Consider the following 16,651-nt stretch of genomic DNA (forward strand, 5'->3'; position numbering starts at 1 on the left):
CCAAGAACTCAGAAAAAGAATGGATGCACAGTGCGAGAAGTTCCAAGAAGATTTTAGCAGAGTTAGAAAACATAAAGACCAACCAAATAAGAGTTGAAGAATTTAAGCACAAATTGTGGAACCAAAACAAAAGATCTCTGCCCAAGGAAGCATGCCAATGTGCACTAACATTTCCATTTCCAAAGACCTAAGTGTGCTGCAACATTAGCACATGGGAACAACCAAGCTATTATCACTCTACTTAAATCTTGGGTTGAGCACCATTCACCCAGCATCCCCACCGCCTGGTTCCATTACTGTGTAAAACTTTACATAGTAAACAGTGTTCAGCAATTACTTGTCTAGACGGAAAAAACTTTTTTGGTATTGGTTGTTGTTTTTAACACAACATAGCTAGCTTTCAAAAGTGGTACTTAATTTTAAAGCACCAAAGCTGTCACTCAAATAAGATGTACTTGGCATAATCAGCTCTCAAGTAAGGATATCACTACCTTCAGTAAGCATTAATGCTGATTATTTCTCAGAAAGCCAAGTGATACCCAGCTTGGGCTGCACTACAGTTCACAAGGGCACATAGTCTTCATTCCCTCCTAAAATAAACCTAAGTTGACCCCTCACACTCCTCCAGCCAGTCCTTAAGTTTTCCTGGGTCCATTCCTCTCTTGCCAAGCTGTCTGCCCCTTGCTCTTTCCCCACCTACAATCCTTCTGACTGTCCCAAGTCCATCCCCCGTCTGGGAAGATGCAGGGCAGAAGAGTGTTTCCTAGCTGCACGGTCAATTACTGACGAATCACCACTATACTGTTTTGGATTTGGGATCCTACTAGGAAAATGAACCTACCAACACATGTTTGAACTAGTCACCCCACTCCACCTCACCCCTCAAAAAGCATGCAGGCTTGTCACTGAAAAAAGCACACTGTTCACAAACCTGGAAGGTTCCTGAGGAAGAGTCCTTTAATGTGCAAGGGACCTAGTCTGATGTTCTTATTTTACAGATGAGAATACTGGAGTTGAGATGTTATGTGGACTTGCCCAAGGCTGGCAGCTATCCAGAGGGAGAAACTAGAACCACACTCCAAACTCATCCCACTACATCCCAACCACCACAAAACCCTGCAGTTAAAGTTTTTAAGAAAAACAAAATGTCTAATACACAGAAAAGGTCTCTCTACATTCCGACAGAATAAAGGCAACCGGTACAACGAGAAATGCTCAACAAACACCACTAAGTACCAAGGATCTTTATTCTCAGGTCTGATACTGAATCTGTGGCTGCAGATAATGTCACTATTTTGAGAATAAAAGGTCCCATTATCTTCATTCTTTGCAAGTCTTCAGCCACAAAGTTATACCTTATTCCCATAACAAGATAAGTGAATCAGGCTGGAAGGGGATTCAGGAGGTACACTGACGATAAAAGCAAAGGGGAACACAAACTTTTACAAGCATATTGTCCCAGCTACCTTGAAGGTTAAATTTCAGATTAATTTACAAAAGTAGTGACAGAAACATGATTTCACTGAAAATCAACACAAGTTATACCTTAAAAAAAATCAATTCAGAAATACTAAGTCAGGCAAGCATGCAAAATTCAGAGTATTAAAAAATGCAAGGGCTGGTTGCCCAAACAGATATATCCCTCAGAAAAAGGGATTTGAAAATGCTGAACAGAACCAAAGGAATTAGAAGCTGAATCAGCAGACCAATTCCCTCATTTTATAAATGCGGGCAGACATTAACTGGCAAAGCTTACTCAGCTAGATTAAGGGTGTACACAGATCTAATTCCTGGTGCTATTTGCAACTACACATATCTAAATTACAAGGAGATAAATATCCGGAACACATTAGGCCCACTGATATAATCAACGGTGGGAGTGAAGTTACTATAGCACAGCAGCACATTAGACATATTTAAGAGATTAAATGGAAAGAAAGAATCTCTTAAAGATTTTAATGCTCAGTTTTAATACACAATCAAGTTTCCATCCAATCATCTGATGTACAGCAAACTGTACTAGCTTAAAGGAAAAAATTGCATTCTTCAGTTTTCTTCTACACTTTTTTTGGCCTATCAAAACTGAGCATTGGGTATTTTTAATGTAAGTAATATGATGTTATACATGTACATTCTAACTGCACATTTTAGGAATAAACAAAATCCATATCTCGGTAACTGATAGTGTATTTATAAAATCAAAACCTATCAAAATACACTTTTCACTGAGAAAAATAAATAAAACAGACAAATGGATCTACACAAAGTAAAAATTAACTTTGGTAGATCTCAGTGTAGGACAGTCCATAACAAGCGTATTTGCCCTTACTCCCCCAGAGCTGATCATCTTCCAAGTTCAGATTTTTAAAATATTTTAAAATTGAGATTATTATGTTGACATATTTCTCATTCCACATCATCTTCAGCCAAGCTCTGAGCACTTACAATTCTCTGAAAGAGAAAAGAATTTTTAATTTTTAGAAGTATGATAAGCATTTAATCAGGATTCTAAGTTCAACATAAAATGCCCTTTGTATCAAATCTCTGAATCAAATCTTGCTGAGGTTTACCCATACTGAGATATCAACATTTAACACTTCATACGTTTTTATCTGAGAAAATAATGATCATTGTCAGTCTCATCTCAAAATTCAAGTCAACAAAGGAACCATAACATTATATCGTGTTACATGTTAGTCAATTTTGTAACTAAAACCAAAAAGAATTTAAGATCTCTTTTCACTCCCACAGGAAGAAATACCAATTAGTGCTATACTGATCATTCTATCCTCCAAACATTTCCCTTTTCTGCCTGTAAATGGTCACAGTCATTATACAAAGACATCATCCTCAGGTCAATTTCCCAAAAGCACTATGCTATGCTGTCTTTCAAAAGACAGATAATCTTAGAGGATTCTGACAACTGACTGGGAACCACATTAGTCTAAAATAAAAAAGACTGAAACTCCTTGGTTTTCCAACTCTTTCCCTTAAATCCTTTTTTTTTTTAAACATCTTTATTGGAGTATAACTGCTTTACAATGTTGTGTTAGTTTCTGCTGTATAACAAAGTGAATCAGCTATACGTATACATATATCCCCTATCCCCTCCCTCTTGCATCTCCCTCCCACCCTCCCTATCCCACCCCTCTAGGTGGTTGCAAAGCACTGAGCTGATCTCCCTGTGCTATGTGGCTGCTTCCCACTAGCCATTTTATGTTTGGTAGTGTATATATGTCCATGCCACTCTCTCACACCCTTCCCCCTCCCGTGTCCTCAAGTCCATTCTCTACGTCTGTGTCTTTATTCCTGCCTCTAGGTTCATCAGAACCATTTTTTTTTTTAAGATTCCATATATATGTGTTAGCATACGGTTATTTGTTTTTCTCTTTCTGACTTACTACACTCTGTATGACAGATTCTAGGTCCATTCCCTTAAATCTTTAGGACTCTTTTCTTTTCAGTCCCTTTCCAATCTAGATGAGTAAAGATTAAAGAATTGTAAAGATGAGTTTAAAGAATTAACCAGTCATTTTACTAATTTTTAATTATATCAAAGATGAAAATTCATTTAATAGACACGATATTCCAAAAAGTAGATTCATTCGGGCTCCTTGAGAAGGATTTAAAAGGAATGCATTTTAATTAACTCCTAAGTTATGCTTAACCTCTTATTTAAATGGGATGTAGTCGAATAGCTCCAAACTTGAAGCCCACCTCAGCAGCAGCAGAGACACTGGGGCCTTCAGACAAGTGAGGTCAGAGGGAACCCAGAGCCCTTTATGACCTGACTTCCAAGCCATGCCACCTTGGCTCCTCTGGCCTCTGCCAGGCCCCTTAACTGCATGCGTGGTTTCACACAAGAGGCAGAAAGCTAGGTTCAGAAAGTAGCTGGGAGTGGCCTGAATTTGATGATTTGAATACTAAGGCCTGAGATTTAACACTAAGAGACATAATTCCTAATCGACTTCCTGGGCACAATCACTAGATTTTATGCCCCCTCATTTGGATGCTTTTCTCTTAGGGAAGAAAAGGTCAAGCACTGAAATCTCCTTTTCATTACATGGAGGAGAGTTTCATGATGTCATCATGTCCACTAGGCTCCTTTTTAAAATGCCAATGTCCCTAAACATTTAACTCTCAGATACTACTCATTTCATAACATTTCAAATCTTTACCTGACTAATTGTTGGGAGCTTAGTCAGAAGCATCTGGAACACTGGTGGTGGAAGAGTTTGCTGCAACACTTGCAGTAACTGCTGTGGCTGTCCACACACAGCAATCGCGTTTGTCAGATGGTCCACACCCTTCTCATATTCACCTGGAAGATTTACATAAACATAACATGAGACTGGAAAAGCCTTTGCCTTTGTTCAAAATTCAACCCTAAAGTCTTCACTGTATCTCCAAGTGAAAATGACCAAAAACATTGTGCAAGTAAAACCTAGAAAATATAGTAAGTACACTCATATAACTGATTAAGAAGCCATGAACAAGAATGAGTCAGATTATATGTACTGATATTGAAGGGACTCCAACACACATACAAAGAGGGGAAAATAAGGTACAGAAATGTCCAAGTTTATTACTATTTATATACTAAGAATACATAAGAAATTGCTAACAATGAAACAATCTTTTCTATGAGAATAGAGAACTGGAAGATTGGGGGACTGAGGTAGACAGGCCTAATTTCACTTTAAACTAATCCCTTATACTGTATGAATATCACCACATGTAAGTAGACACCCTAAAGGCCTTTAATCTCTTCTGAACCTAGTCATCACTGGCAGTCAACCTCTCTGCAGATCCAACAGCAAAAAATGCCAAGCAATCCTGGATACATTTACACATTTACAGGACCTCAATCGCAGTCAACTTGTCATCTTGAGCTACCTTCGCACATGATGTTGCTACAACTTTTGCTGACCTGATAGCCAGATATCAAGTAGTATGTTTTATAATACCAACAGCATTGAAAGCACCATATAATCCTTTTATGACAGAGCAGAGGAAGAACAAACCAAGTGTTACAAGATGGAAGTCGCCATTTGGTATGAAACACTGCTGTGTTGAGCAGAATGCTCTCGTTTCCCCAATGCCTAGGCCCTCCCTCTCAGGGAATTCAAGGTGCAGCCTGAAGGAGACGTGAAAATGTTTCCCTGATTGGTAGCTAACTCATTTTCTGTTGTAGACTTTTTCATTGGTTCTCCTACTCACTGATTTTTAATCTTAGTTTGTTGGCAATTTAATGTAGGGACTGTGCCATTTGTAACTCTTTCCGTGAAACTGAACAAATTCTGATTATGTCAAGAAATTATTTCCTGAGCTTCTGGGTTGGTGAATACATCGAAGTACTAGGAGGGCGGCACCTCCAGAGAAGGCGTGGAAGTCCCTACCCCCTAACCCTACGCCTCTCTTCTGTCTGGCTGCTCCTCAGTACTATCATCTGTAATAAACCAAAAAAATAAAAATTAAACTTAAAAAAAAAAACAAATATAATAAACCAGTAAACAAAGTTTTCCAGCCCTGAGTAAGAATGTGACCAAACAAGGGAGTAAAGACTCTGGTAAATGAGGAGGAACTGCCTCCACCTAGCATTTCCACTTGAAGTATTCAAACTGAAGAAACCATTAACTCTACAAAGAAGCATTAAAAACGGAAAATATAAGACTTAGGTCTTCCACATAAGACGGGACTTCCATCGGGGACACAATGGCTCCACTGACTTGGAAATTAAGATGCCACATGGCCAGTGAATCCTCATGCCACTGAACTTACAGGCAACAGACGGGATCACACTGTTGTCTGAGGATATGAATTCCGATTATTGAACGGAAATAGAGTGACTATACCAGAGGGCTATGTGTAGAACACAGGGGATCCTCTGAGACACCTCCTAAAACTTCTAAACACACTGGAAACCACTCATGAACAACCACAGCAATTCAGCGCAGTGAAACAAACCGCTTCCCCTCTGCCCTTGCAGCTCCAATTGCATTCACATATCCTGAGACGAGCTCTTGCCCAGCTAAGCGAGTATGCTTATGGAAGACCCCTGGACGCAGGAGGCCTTGCCAAGCAATGACGCTCACTGCCTAAGCTGCTTATGCTTTCTCATGGCTTACTTTTCCCAAATTCTAACCACCTGAGTCTTCTACCTCAGGCTGGGTTGGTAGATTCCACCAGAAGAAAAGGCAGCTTGGCAGCTGAGTTAAGTACCCCTCTGGGTGTGTTGGGCTGAAACGGGAGCAACATACGCCTGGGAAAAAGAACAACTCTTCCCTACCCTTCCTTGACCCCCCCATCCCCCCACCACCATGAGTTAACTTTTCTTTCCCATCTGGATCTAAAGGCTAAAGACAAATAGACAGATGCCCACAGTACATGGATCTCCAATATAACCCAAACATACGCTCTATCCTTAGACACATATCATTATACATGCTTTTCTTTTTAGATATTAAAGTAATACAGTCATAGCCTCTCAAACGATCCTAATGAGGATTTAAGTGCTTTACCTTGCCCTATGATTAAACTTCATATTTTTCTTATACCATGAAAAAAGTCAATTATTTCCTAGCAAGACGTTTCCATTTTAATTTATAAATATTAGCAGCTTACTATACCAATCAAATAAAAAACAATTAGTGCCTCCCTTACCTCTCTCAAGAATTATTTCTTATGAAACAGGAGACATGATAAAAAGTAATATCACCATCGCAAACCTTTAATGTCTCCCCATAAAAAAAAAGGGGAAAAAAAAACACCCCACAAATGACCTGCATCATGTAGTTCAATACTATCTAAATCTATTATAACAGTGAGAATAAGAAAAACAAGTTGACACGTGATACTATTTTTATTAATGACAGAAACTACTTCAAAGCTACTTTGAGATAAAAGCTAATTTGACAGTAAAAATATTTATAAATACTTCTGAACAGGTAAATTAACCTTCAACCTTCTCTGGGACTTATTATATTAGCCATTCCTTCCTATAAGTACTAGAAAAGACCTGAAGGTTAGATGAAGGAGTTGAGGGAATTATACTCCCAGATATTCTTTCAGTCACTATTTATATATTACACTATGACTGTATTCTCTAAAGTACTTAAAAGCAACCTCATTTGTAAAGATTACTTGTCCTCATATTATTAAATGCCTAAAAACTTGTCTTGAAGTATTTACCGTATCTTTTTAAAAAATAGCCCACACTACATTAAAAAAGCCACTCACCACCATAAGTTTATATTAGTGTGAAGAATTTTACCTTGTTTCCTAGTCTTTTAATGAATATTAATTACCTTGAGCTAGTAACTCTTCACCAAGCTGTATTTCTTCAAGGAAGAATTTCTGAACGGCTTCAGCATCTTTAAGGTCAGGTAACTGTTTAGAAATAGAATATTTAGTAACTGATACCAAAATTACTCCAGGAATATAAACAATACAAAAAATCATGCCACTAAAAAAACCTGAATAGCTCATTATGAAAACTGACAAAAAGAAATTCACTCTTCAACAACACTCGCAAGGATTAGAGGTTAGTATCTACATTCAAATAAATGCAAGAAAAAATACTTTTTGATCAAAGTGGTATTTGTTCTTAGAAAACTGTGAATCAAACCTAAAGTAAAAGGTAAAGAGTACAGGGCTTCCCCGGTGGCGCAATGGTTGAGAGTCTGCCTGCTGATGCAGGGGACACAGGTTCGTGCCCCGGTCCGGTCCGGGAAGATCCCACATGCCGCGGAGCGGCTGGGCCAGTGAGCCATGGCCGCTGGGCCTGCGCGTCCGGAGCCTGTGCTCCGCAACGGGAGAGGCCACAGCGGTGAGAGGCCCGCGTACCGCAAAAAAAAAAAAAAAAAAAAAAAAATATTTTAAACAGAAAATCAATGTCTGATACCAATTAGCATTCTCAAAATACACATTTGAAGTAGACTGTAAAATAATTGTTTCTCTAAAAGAGATTATTACCTTGGAAAGTCCAGCTCTCTCCTTGGCAAGCTTCTGTTTCTTTCTTCCTGCAAGAAAGGTAATATTTTCATTTCATCATTATTAAAATGGGAATCAAAGGAAGTCTAAATGCTGTGGCAGTCATTCATTCTATTTGCAAAACATGCCTGACTCAAGCTCTCTTCTTGTGATTTGTCAGGGTCATAAAAATTGTTCTGGTCAATGAGCTATGGACACTAGGACATTTCTGGGCAGAAGCGCTTTCCTTCCTTCTCAGGCACCAGGATGAGCAGTTTACAAGATGGAGACACTCCCCCAGCTGGGTCTCTTGAGTAATTATCATAAGCAAAGCAAGCCTCTCCTCCCACCTTCAACCTACACAGGACATGAAACACAAACAAAACTCAAGCCACTGTTGTTTCGGAGCTTTATTGCTGAAATATAACAGACTCTGTCTTTACTGACTTTTGAAAACTACCTGGCATTCTTAAATAGGGAAAAAATCAAAACAACAACAAAAACAAAAAAACAAAACAAAACCCCCAGCATTTGACAGTTTTCTTTAAAAAAAAAAAAGAAAAAAAAGCATAGTTTTTATGCATTTGGCAAAAATAAGAGGGAAGAAGGGTAGCACTCAGAAATGATTCTTAATTCAACTACTGCCAGCTAGTTAAGGAAAAAAACCCCTCTCCCTAAAGTCTGTAAGTTGTTTTGGTTTTTTGTTTGTTTTTTGATATGAAATAGCAATACTACAAATCTTAGGAGTAAGTGATGCTGTTTAAATCTGTTAGTCAACCCTTAAAACCAAATCAATAATAGGACACTAACAGTATTTTAAGTTGTTGTTTAATTGTACACCCTGTGTGAAAGAGTGTTGGCACAAGGAAGCTCGGGCTTCCTTTATATCCCAGATCTTCCATTGACTAGCAGTGTGACCTTGGGCAAGTTACAGTTAACCGGTGTCTCCCCTTCTCTGTATGTAACAACTGGTTTATGAACAATACCTGCTTCATAGAGTTGATATGAGGATTAAATGAGTTAATGTATTTTTAAACAGTGCCTGGTTGGTATCGTGAGATATAAACATTCAGTGTATTGAGACAGTGCAAATGTCCTCTTAAAACCTTAAAGCACTCTATAAATCCAAATTTCAATACATGACTAAAGAGGCAGTGACCTGTTTGCCTAAGTGCAGAGACAGATGGTTAATTTACTACAGTCAGGGAACCTTTTCTTATCTACACTTACAAACTAGGTTTAACCACACCAGTGTCTCTGGCCAACTCTAGCCCCCAGATTACATAAAGTGCTACAACTCTAAGGCTTAAAAACTGTCTTAGCACTTTCAACAAAAAAAAATAGGTTAAAGCTATCTTACATATTATTTTGAAGACTGCCTATTTTCCCCACCAGCTACCTTTGCTAGGTGTTCATCACTGGGCAACTGTGGGGAAACAGAACGCATAATATATTCTACCCCCAATTTGCTTAACTAAGGGTTTCGTTCAGCCCTCTTTAGGCAGAAAACAATGACTGATAACCAGACTATATTAACTAATTACTAAGTATCACGGTACAGCCTAGTGCTGGGAGGGTACTACAACTAGAAGAGAAAGCCCTCACAGAGGAATTGGACATGGAACACTTGGATGTTAAGGGTAAGCACCTGTTTTAGATGTTACATGCCAGACACTATTCTAAATGTTATTAATTAGTTTATTTTATCCTCATAGTAACCCTATTATCATCGCCATGTTACAGCACCTCAGAAGTTAAACCTGGAAAGTTTGTGGAATAAACAGAGAAATACAATATGCTAAGTCAGAATTATGGAAAATGACAAAAATGATAATGAAACAGTATTAGTTTCCAATCTTACAGGTTTTTTTTTTTAAATGGAGTGGAGAAGAACGCATGATTGTTGTTGAATATTTGATAGTTACCAAATTTTAAGATCACTTAGTTGCTTTAAATTTATAGCTGTTAAGATTAAAATTGTGGTTTAATTTATAAGACAATTAGCTTGTATAAATTTATAGCTATAAGATTAAAATTCTGCCTTTACTTTTATAAGACAATTGTTACATTAACTTATTTTCAGGGACAGTATCAAATAGGATCTCTGTGACAAAAGGACACAGAACACACTGAAAAACCAAGGAGTTACACAGTCAATCAGCAAATCGACTCAAGATTTGCTAGAAATCAGTCCAAAGTGCTACTGTGTAACCTAACAAGTTAGAACAGACTAAAAAAAACTACATAAAATATGAACTTACAAAAAGCCCCAAATCTAAATCATTCTTAAAGCATTCATTTAAATGAGAAGATTACTCAATATATCTTAAAATGATGAATCATTTTACACAGTGCTGTATAATGAAAAACATCTATAGTTGGCACTAGAATTTGTAGATTAATTTTCATTTATTAGTGATTATTTAGATATAAATTATGCTGTAGGAGTTCTGGTAATCTGCTCTTACTAATGGAAGGTTTAAAAAAAACTGAATAAATTAGAATCCCAGATCTAACCTCAAACCTATTTTAAACATCTTAACTCTTTTCCTTAAAAAAAAAAAAAAAAATACACACACACAAAACAAAACCCCAGAAACACTGATTTGAAAAACGCTGCCCTTTTATTATAGATGTAAATATTCTATTAGGAATTAGGCTAGAAAAACACTAAATTAAACTAAACTGAAATCAATTTCGCTCCACAAATACAAAACGCCATCAAGTTCTTAAAATCAGTCAACCATACAGACTTTAAACAGACTGCAAAATTACTCTGAATAAGGTTTACCTGGTAAAGAAAATATCAAATAATTATATTCATAAACAATCTTCAGCGTTCATCCATTACCATGTGCCAGAGGTACTGTACTAAACTCTACATTATACTATTTTACAACAGAGGAAAACTAAAGGTTGAAATCCGTTGCTCAAGGGTTATTCAGCTACTAATTCAAGCCTGACCACTTAAGTCATCAGGATACTGCTGAAACTAGAAAAAAAATTTATGGATTGAGGATGATGGAAAAGAAATTCTGAAAATAACAGATTTCTCAATTTGTCCAAAATGCTAGTTTCATGATTTCTTCAACCAAAAATTCATTTTCTCAAGGTTTAACAATAGGACTGTAGTGTTTCCAAAGAAAAAAAGGTTAATCCATTCTTTACAGAGCTCTGCATCCACGCCATCACCCCCCAGCTATTTCTGAAACTACAGGAAAATTATCTAAATTCCAACAGTTACACTTACAGCCAGCATTTACAGGGCCTTCTCCATGTCAGGAATGGTGGCAGGCACCTCAAATATTTTAATCTTCAAAAAACCAACTAGAGGCATTACCTGATTTTGCAAGCTAAGAAAATTAAGACTCAGCCCAAGATTATGCTAATCTGTGACTAACCTGGGCCAGAAAACTCAGTGTCTGAATCCAAAACAGCACTATTTCCATTACTCCACCTAACCATAAATAAAATAAATTATCTCCATATCCCTTTCTTCCTGAGACATAGGAGAGCTAGAATCAGATATCATATTGTAGATGGTATAAGAGCACCTTTTCCAGTAAGGTAGTCACTAGCCACGTGTGACTATAGAACATGTGAAATGCCTTATTTTAGCTTAATTAAGCAGTAAATCATTAAATAGGATAATCACTTCTTCGTACTTCCTGGGCTTTAATAACTTACATATAAATTCTAATTTTATGAACTGTTTTGACTGAGCAACCTAGGTAAGTTACCAAAGTTATTTTTTAATGCAACAAATTTGCCCTTCTATTGCTGCAAACGAGCATACCTCCGAAATTCAAAGATCACAAAGGTTTTGGCGACACGATTCCCCTCTTGTAAATCTCTCTTAAAAGATGTCGCAGGTATGAAATAAGACTGAGCCACAGAAGCAAAGCCCTTTGGACTCCCCTGCAATCTCTATAGCATTCACTCATATCTTGGAAGCCTTTAGAACGAAGCTACCAAGAGGGTTTAAGAATGCAACCTTATCGTTTGAGAACGATACCGAGCTGGATTTGCAGATTTGGTCTCAAGCACAAATTCGTAAAACACAAAAAAACCCCGCAACTTTCGAGCTAGAAATAGAGGTTTAGAAAGATCAACAGCAAAAAGGACCACAACCCCCGCCCTAAATCATAATACAAACAAATATGCATCTACACGCCGAAAAGTGTTTGGGGAAAACAAAATGGGAAAGCTCCCTCCTCCAAAATGGAGGGACTCGTGCGGGGCACAAGGGCCGGGAGCAGCCCTGGGAGCGCGCGGCCAGCGCCATCACCTTTCTCTGGCTTATTCGCTCGCCGCCCCAGACCCGGCAGCACCACGCGGCCGCCCAGCACGCGGTGGCCCGGCGAGGGGCAGGAGGGGATGGGGACGCCGGGGTGGGGTGGGGAGGCATCAGGCCCAGGAGACAGGGGACCCACTCACGTTCCCGCAGCCTGTTCTTGAAGTTGGGGTCACTCCGTCTCTTGCGGTCGAAGTAAATGCAGTACCCGATGAAAAGGGCCCCGCACACGCCGGCGGCGATGGCGCTGTTCCGGCCCACCATCGTCTCTCCAACGAGGAGTGGGGTCGGCGGCGGCGGGGCCCGCAAAGAAGCCGTTGGCTCAGAACTCTCGGAGCGGACTGCGCCGCTGAGCCCCGACGCCCGCCGCGAGGGACGCGGAAAGGCGGAGATGCGTCACTTCCGGCCCCTGTGGCCGAGGCCCCCTAGGATGTCCGCGGCAGTGCCTGAGCGGAGGCTCCCGCGCTGCTTCTGCGCCTGCGCAGGGGCTTGGGCGCCGCCGCCGCCGCCGCCGCCGTCGTTCGCGTAGGAGTCGGGATTTTGCTGGAGGCCGCGCACTCCCGTAAAAGCCGCTGAGCGTGATGTAACCAGGGCGGCACGTGGCGGTCGTGCGCACACTCCAAAGCGTGCGTAGCCGACCTCCCTACTTGTGTCAAAGAAGGAAGGTCGCTGACCACAAATGCTTCTTTTTATAGAATGCAGGTAACGCGTGACTCTTGTTTGAATTTAATGGAATTTGCTTTTCAAGTTCAGTCACAATCCGTTGTGCCCCAAGGACCATAATCATACGATTAGTAGCTGGCTGGTCAGAAGAGTGAAACCATACGATTTCAAATGATGTTACAGTATAGCCTCAGGAGTGGAAGAAAATTAAATGGAGCGATTCCTGGAAAAGTGCAACGGGTAAGAGATTGAAGGAAAAACATAGAAAACTGAGTTGTCAAGTTGTCATAGCCACTGAAAACATTATGTATGTAGTTTAAATTTAAAGAGGCAGAGGCGGGATCCTCTTTAAAACCTTGGAGTGATAGGCATGTGTTTTATTCATAGTGGATCCTGACAGTTTAGGCTAAGGAGATGGTTCCTGATGGGGTCTGGCCGGTTGGCACTACTCTGTGTATTACACGTCAGTGTGCCGTGTGCTAGGAGGGGTAAGTTTCGGTCTCCACAGGGAGGGAACAGAAGCTCTGAATTTGGGACTCTGCCAGACCTCTCCCTGTGCCCCTCGTCTTTCCCTTTGGCTGGTTGTTTTTTGTTTTTTGCCCCACGGGACTTGGAGGGTCTTAGTTCTCTGACCAGGGATGGAACCCAGGCCCTTGGCAGTGAACGCACTGAGTCCTAACCACTGGACCGCCAAGGAAGTCCCTGGCTGGGTTGTTTCTATTTTTGGCTGTGTTGGGTCTTCGTTGCTGTGCGCAGGCTTTCTCTAGTTGCGGTGAGCGGGCTTCTTACTGCGGTGGCTTCTCTTGTTGGGGAGCACGGGCTCTAGGCGTGCGGGCTTCAGTAGTTGTGGCTCGGGGGCTCGAGTGCAGGCTCAGTAGTTGTGGCACGGCGGGCTCAGTAGTTGTGGCACACGGGCTTCGTTGCTCCGCAGCATGTGGGATCTTCCCGGACCAGGACTCGAACCGTGTTCCCTGAATTGGCAGGCGGATTCTTAACCGCTGCGCCACCCGGGAAGCCCCCTGGCTGGTTTTGATTTATATCCTTTTGCTACAATAAAACTGTAATCATACGTATGTTCTTGAGTTCTGAGTCCTTGCAGTGAGTTATTGAACCTGAGAGGGTAGCAGGAACCTCCAAATTAGTAGCTGGCTGGTCAGAAGAGTGGCCTGGAGACACCACCCCTCCCCCACATCTGTGACTGGTGCATGAGGGCAGTCTTGTAGGGGACTGTCCACTTAACCTATTTAGTTTGGCTCAACTCTGTGGTAGTTGGTGTCATTAGTTATTGCAAGGGTACCTATGGAAACATTTAGCTGGAGCTCCTAACCTAGTCCAAAAGCCTACGAAAGCCCTTCTGCCTGGACCTGAGACCCTATAAAAGACTGGAAATTAGATCAAAGGTACATGTGCATTGACAGGACTGCAGTGGGGTGTGAAGGGGCATATGCACCAAAGCAAAGCAAATGATTGAGATCAGAGGATTGCACACAACAGGAAAAAAAAAGCTTTTCCTTATATCCTGCACACATACAGATTCTTCCTATCCCAAAAAGTGTACCTCAACTGATACAGGTAGGTCCTGAGCCTCAGGGGTGTTGGGACAGAAGACTCACAAGGCCACAGATGACATGAGGCCTCTTGGAAATCTGAGACTGTGTCCATTAGATTACGACTCTGAACAAAGAACATGCTGTTCTTCTGTATCCCTGTGTTGTACAGAGTAAATACCATGTAAATGGGAGGTCACTGCTATGAGTCCAATAAACCAGGCACCACATTTATACAAAGCACAGTTAGTGCAACACCCGTGCCTTTGAATCTCTCAACCACACTACAGTTTTTAATACTTCTTTTTTTTTACATTTGTAACATACCTATAAGCATAGAATCCTGAAACAGAAACAGCCTGGAAATCCCTGAGGCATGTTGCTTGTGAGTGGAATCATTAATCGGTTGTGGAATGACCTTAGTGGACCATCACCAGTGTTTTAAATAAAATAGGATAGGGGCTTCCCTGGTGGAGCAGTGGTTGAGAGTCCGCCTGCCGATGCAGGGGACGCAGGTTCGTGCTCTGGTTCGGGAAGATCTCACATGCCGCGAAGCGGCTGGGCCCGTGAGCCATGGCCGCTGAGCCTGCGCGTCCGGAGCCTGTGCTCCGCAACGATAGAGGCCACAGCGGTGAGAGGCCCGCGTACCGCAAAAAAAAAAAAAAAAAGGATAAAAAATATCAGATGGCAACATGTGTAGTAAGGACCGGTACTGTCTTGTGAACTTGTGTGTCAGTTAAATATACCAATGTTTGTACTGATCACAGTGTAAAACTAAAGCTATTGCAGATCACAGTCAAAAAAGAGGGAAACCACTGATCTAGTCCAAGCCCCTTATTTCACCAATCAGGATATTTAGATAAAGAGGTTGAGAGGCTTGTCCAAGGTCATGCATGCACAGCCAGAGAGATGGGTCAAGAATCAGATGTCCTTACACCCCACTCCAGGGCTCTTTACATGAAAACCTAAAGACCAACACTCTATGTTAAGGACACTAAAATTATATCTATTTATATACACTAAAAAGCATATAAATAAAATATACACTATAAAGAAAATACACGATGAAATTATAGTCTATAGAGATAGTCTATGTAGTCTACAGATAAAGCATCTTTATATAAATTTAACTGGAAATATATGAAAAAACGTTCAAGAGCTATCAAGTGACAAGTATTTACTGAACCCTACTTATGAAAAACAAGATTCTAAGCACCGTAGAAGATACTAAGCATAAAATATCCAGTCCTTGGATACAGGAAAATGGAGCTCTTTCTGCTTTCCACAGAGCTACATATTAAAGATCCATTAGGTTTTCCCTGTGCTACGCCCAAAAGACAGGATTTTCAAAATAATCACCAATAACTCAGTGTCCCCCAGTTCTCTTACTTAAGTAATAAGATGCGTGTATAACAGATCTGCCTACCTCAGATCAGGCCTCTGGTATACCGCCACTCCTCCCTCCTGGATACAGGCCCAGCTCAGCAAGGTTTGTGGGAGGGGGCACCGGCTATATACCACGAGGTTAAGTCCCAAGGATATGGAGGGGTATTCCTTCTCTTTGTTGAACTTTATACCTTGTGACTTCATTACCATACTTTTTCAGCAAATGTTTCCTTTAAACACGATTTTTTTTTTTTTTTTTTGCGGTACGCGGGCCTCTCACTGTTGTGGCCTCTCCCGTTGCGGAGCATGGGCTCCGGACGCGCAGGTTCAGCGGCCGTGGCTCACGGGCCCAGCCGCTCCGCGGCACGTGGGATCTTCCCGGACCAGGGCACAAACCCGCGTCCCCTGCATCGGCAGGCGGACTCTCAACCACTGCGCCACCAGGGAAGCCCTAAACACGATTTTTTTAAAATATTGTTTCATTCTACTGAGTGATGTTAAGAATCACAAGTTTTGGGTTTCCCTGGTGGCGCAGTGGTTAAGAATCCACCTGCCAATTCAAGGGACACGGATTTGAGCCCTGGTCCAGGAAGATCCCACATGCTGCAGAGCAACTAAGCCCGTGCCCCACAACTACTGAGCCTGCTCTCTAGAGCCCACAAGCCACAACTACTGAAGCCCATGTGCCATAACTATTGAGCCTGCACTCTAGAGCCCACGAGCCACAACTACTGAAGCCCATGTGCCGTAACTACTGAGCCTGCGCTCTAGAGCCCACGAGCCACAACTA

General features: G+C 41.1%; 1 protein-coding gene and 1 non-coding gene across 2 annotated transcripts; both read right to left on the minus strand.

Annotated features, from left to right (window-relative positions):
* Nucleotides 1-934: 934 nt before the first annotated feature.
* Nucleotides 935-12,663, minus strand: TOMM20 (translocase of outer mitochondrial membrane 20). The gene is made up of 5 exons (XM_004271540.4): nucleotides 12,409-12,663; nucleotides 7,975-8,021; nucleotides 7,308-7,389; nucleotides 4,179-4,321; nucleotides 935-2,451 (listed from the first exon to the last, which is right to left on the minus strand). Exons 1-5 carry the CDS (start codon nucleotides 12,527-12,529, stop codon nucleotides 2,407-2,409), a joined length of 438 nt encoding a protein of 145 aa, XP_004271588.1. The 5' UTR covers nucleotides 12,530-12,663; the 3' UTR covers nucleotides 935-2,406.
* LOC117202002 (small nucleolar RNA SNORA14) lies at nucleotides 11,833-11,964 on the minus strand. Its single transcript, XR_004484158.1, has one exon. It is a non-coding gene; the product is annotated as a small nucleolar RNA SNORA14 (small nucleolar RNA).
* Nucleotides 12,664-16,651: the final 3,988 nt, after the last annotated feature.

Source organism: Orcinus orca, chromosome 14 (genome assembly GCF_937001465.1).
Source record: "Orcinus orca chromosome 14, mOrcOrc1.1, whole genome shotgun sequence".
In the NCBI taxonomy this organism is placed as follows: domain Eukaryota; kingdom Metazoa; phylum Chordata; class Mammalia; order Artiodactyla; family Delphinidae; genus Orcinus; species Orcinus orca.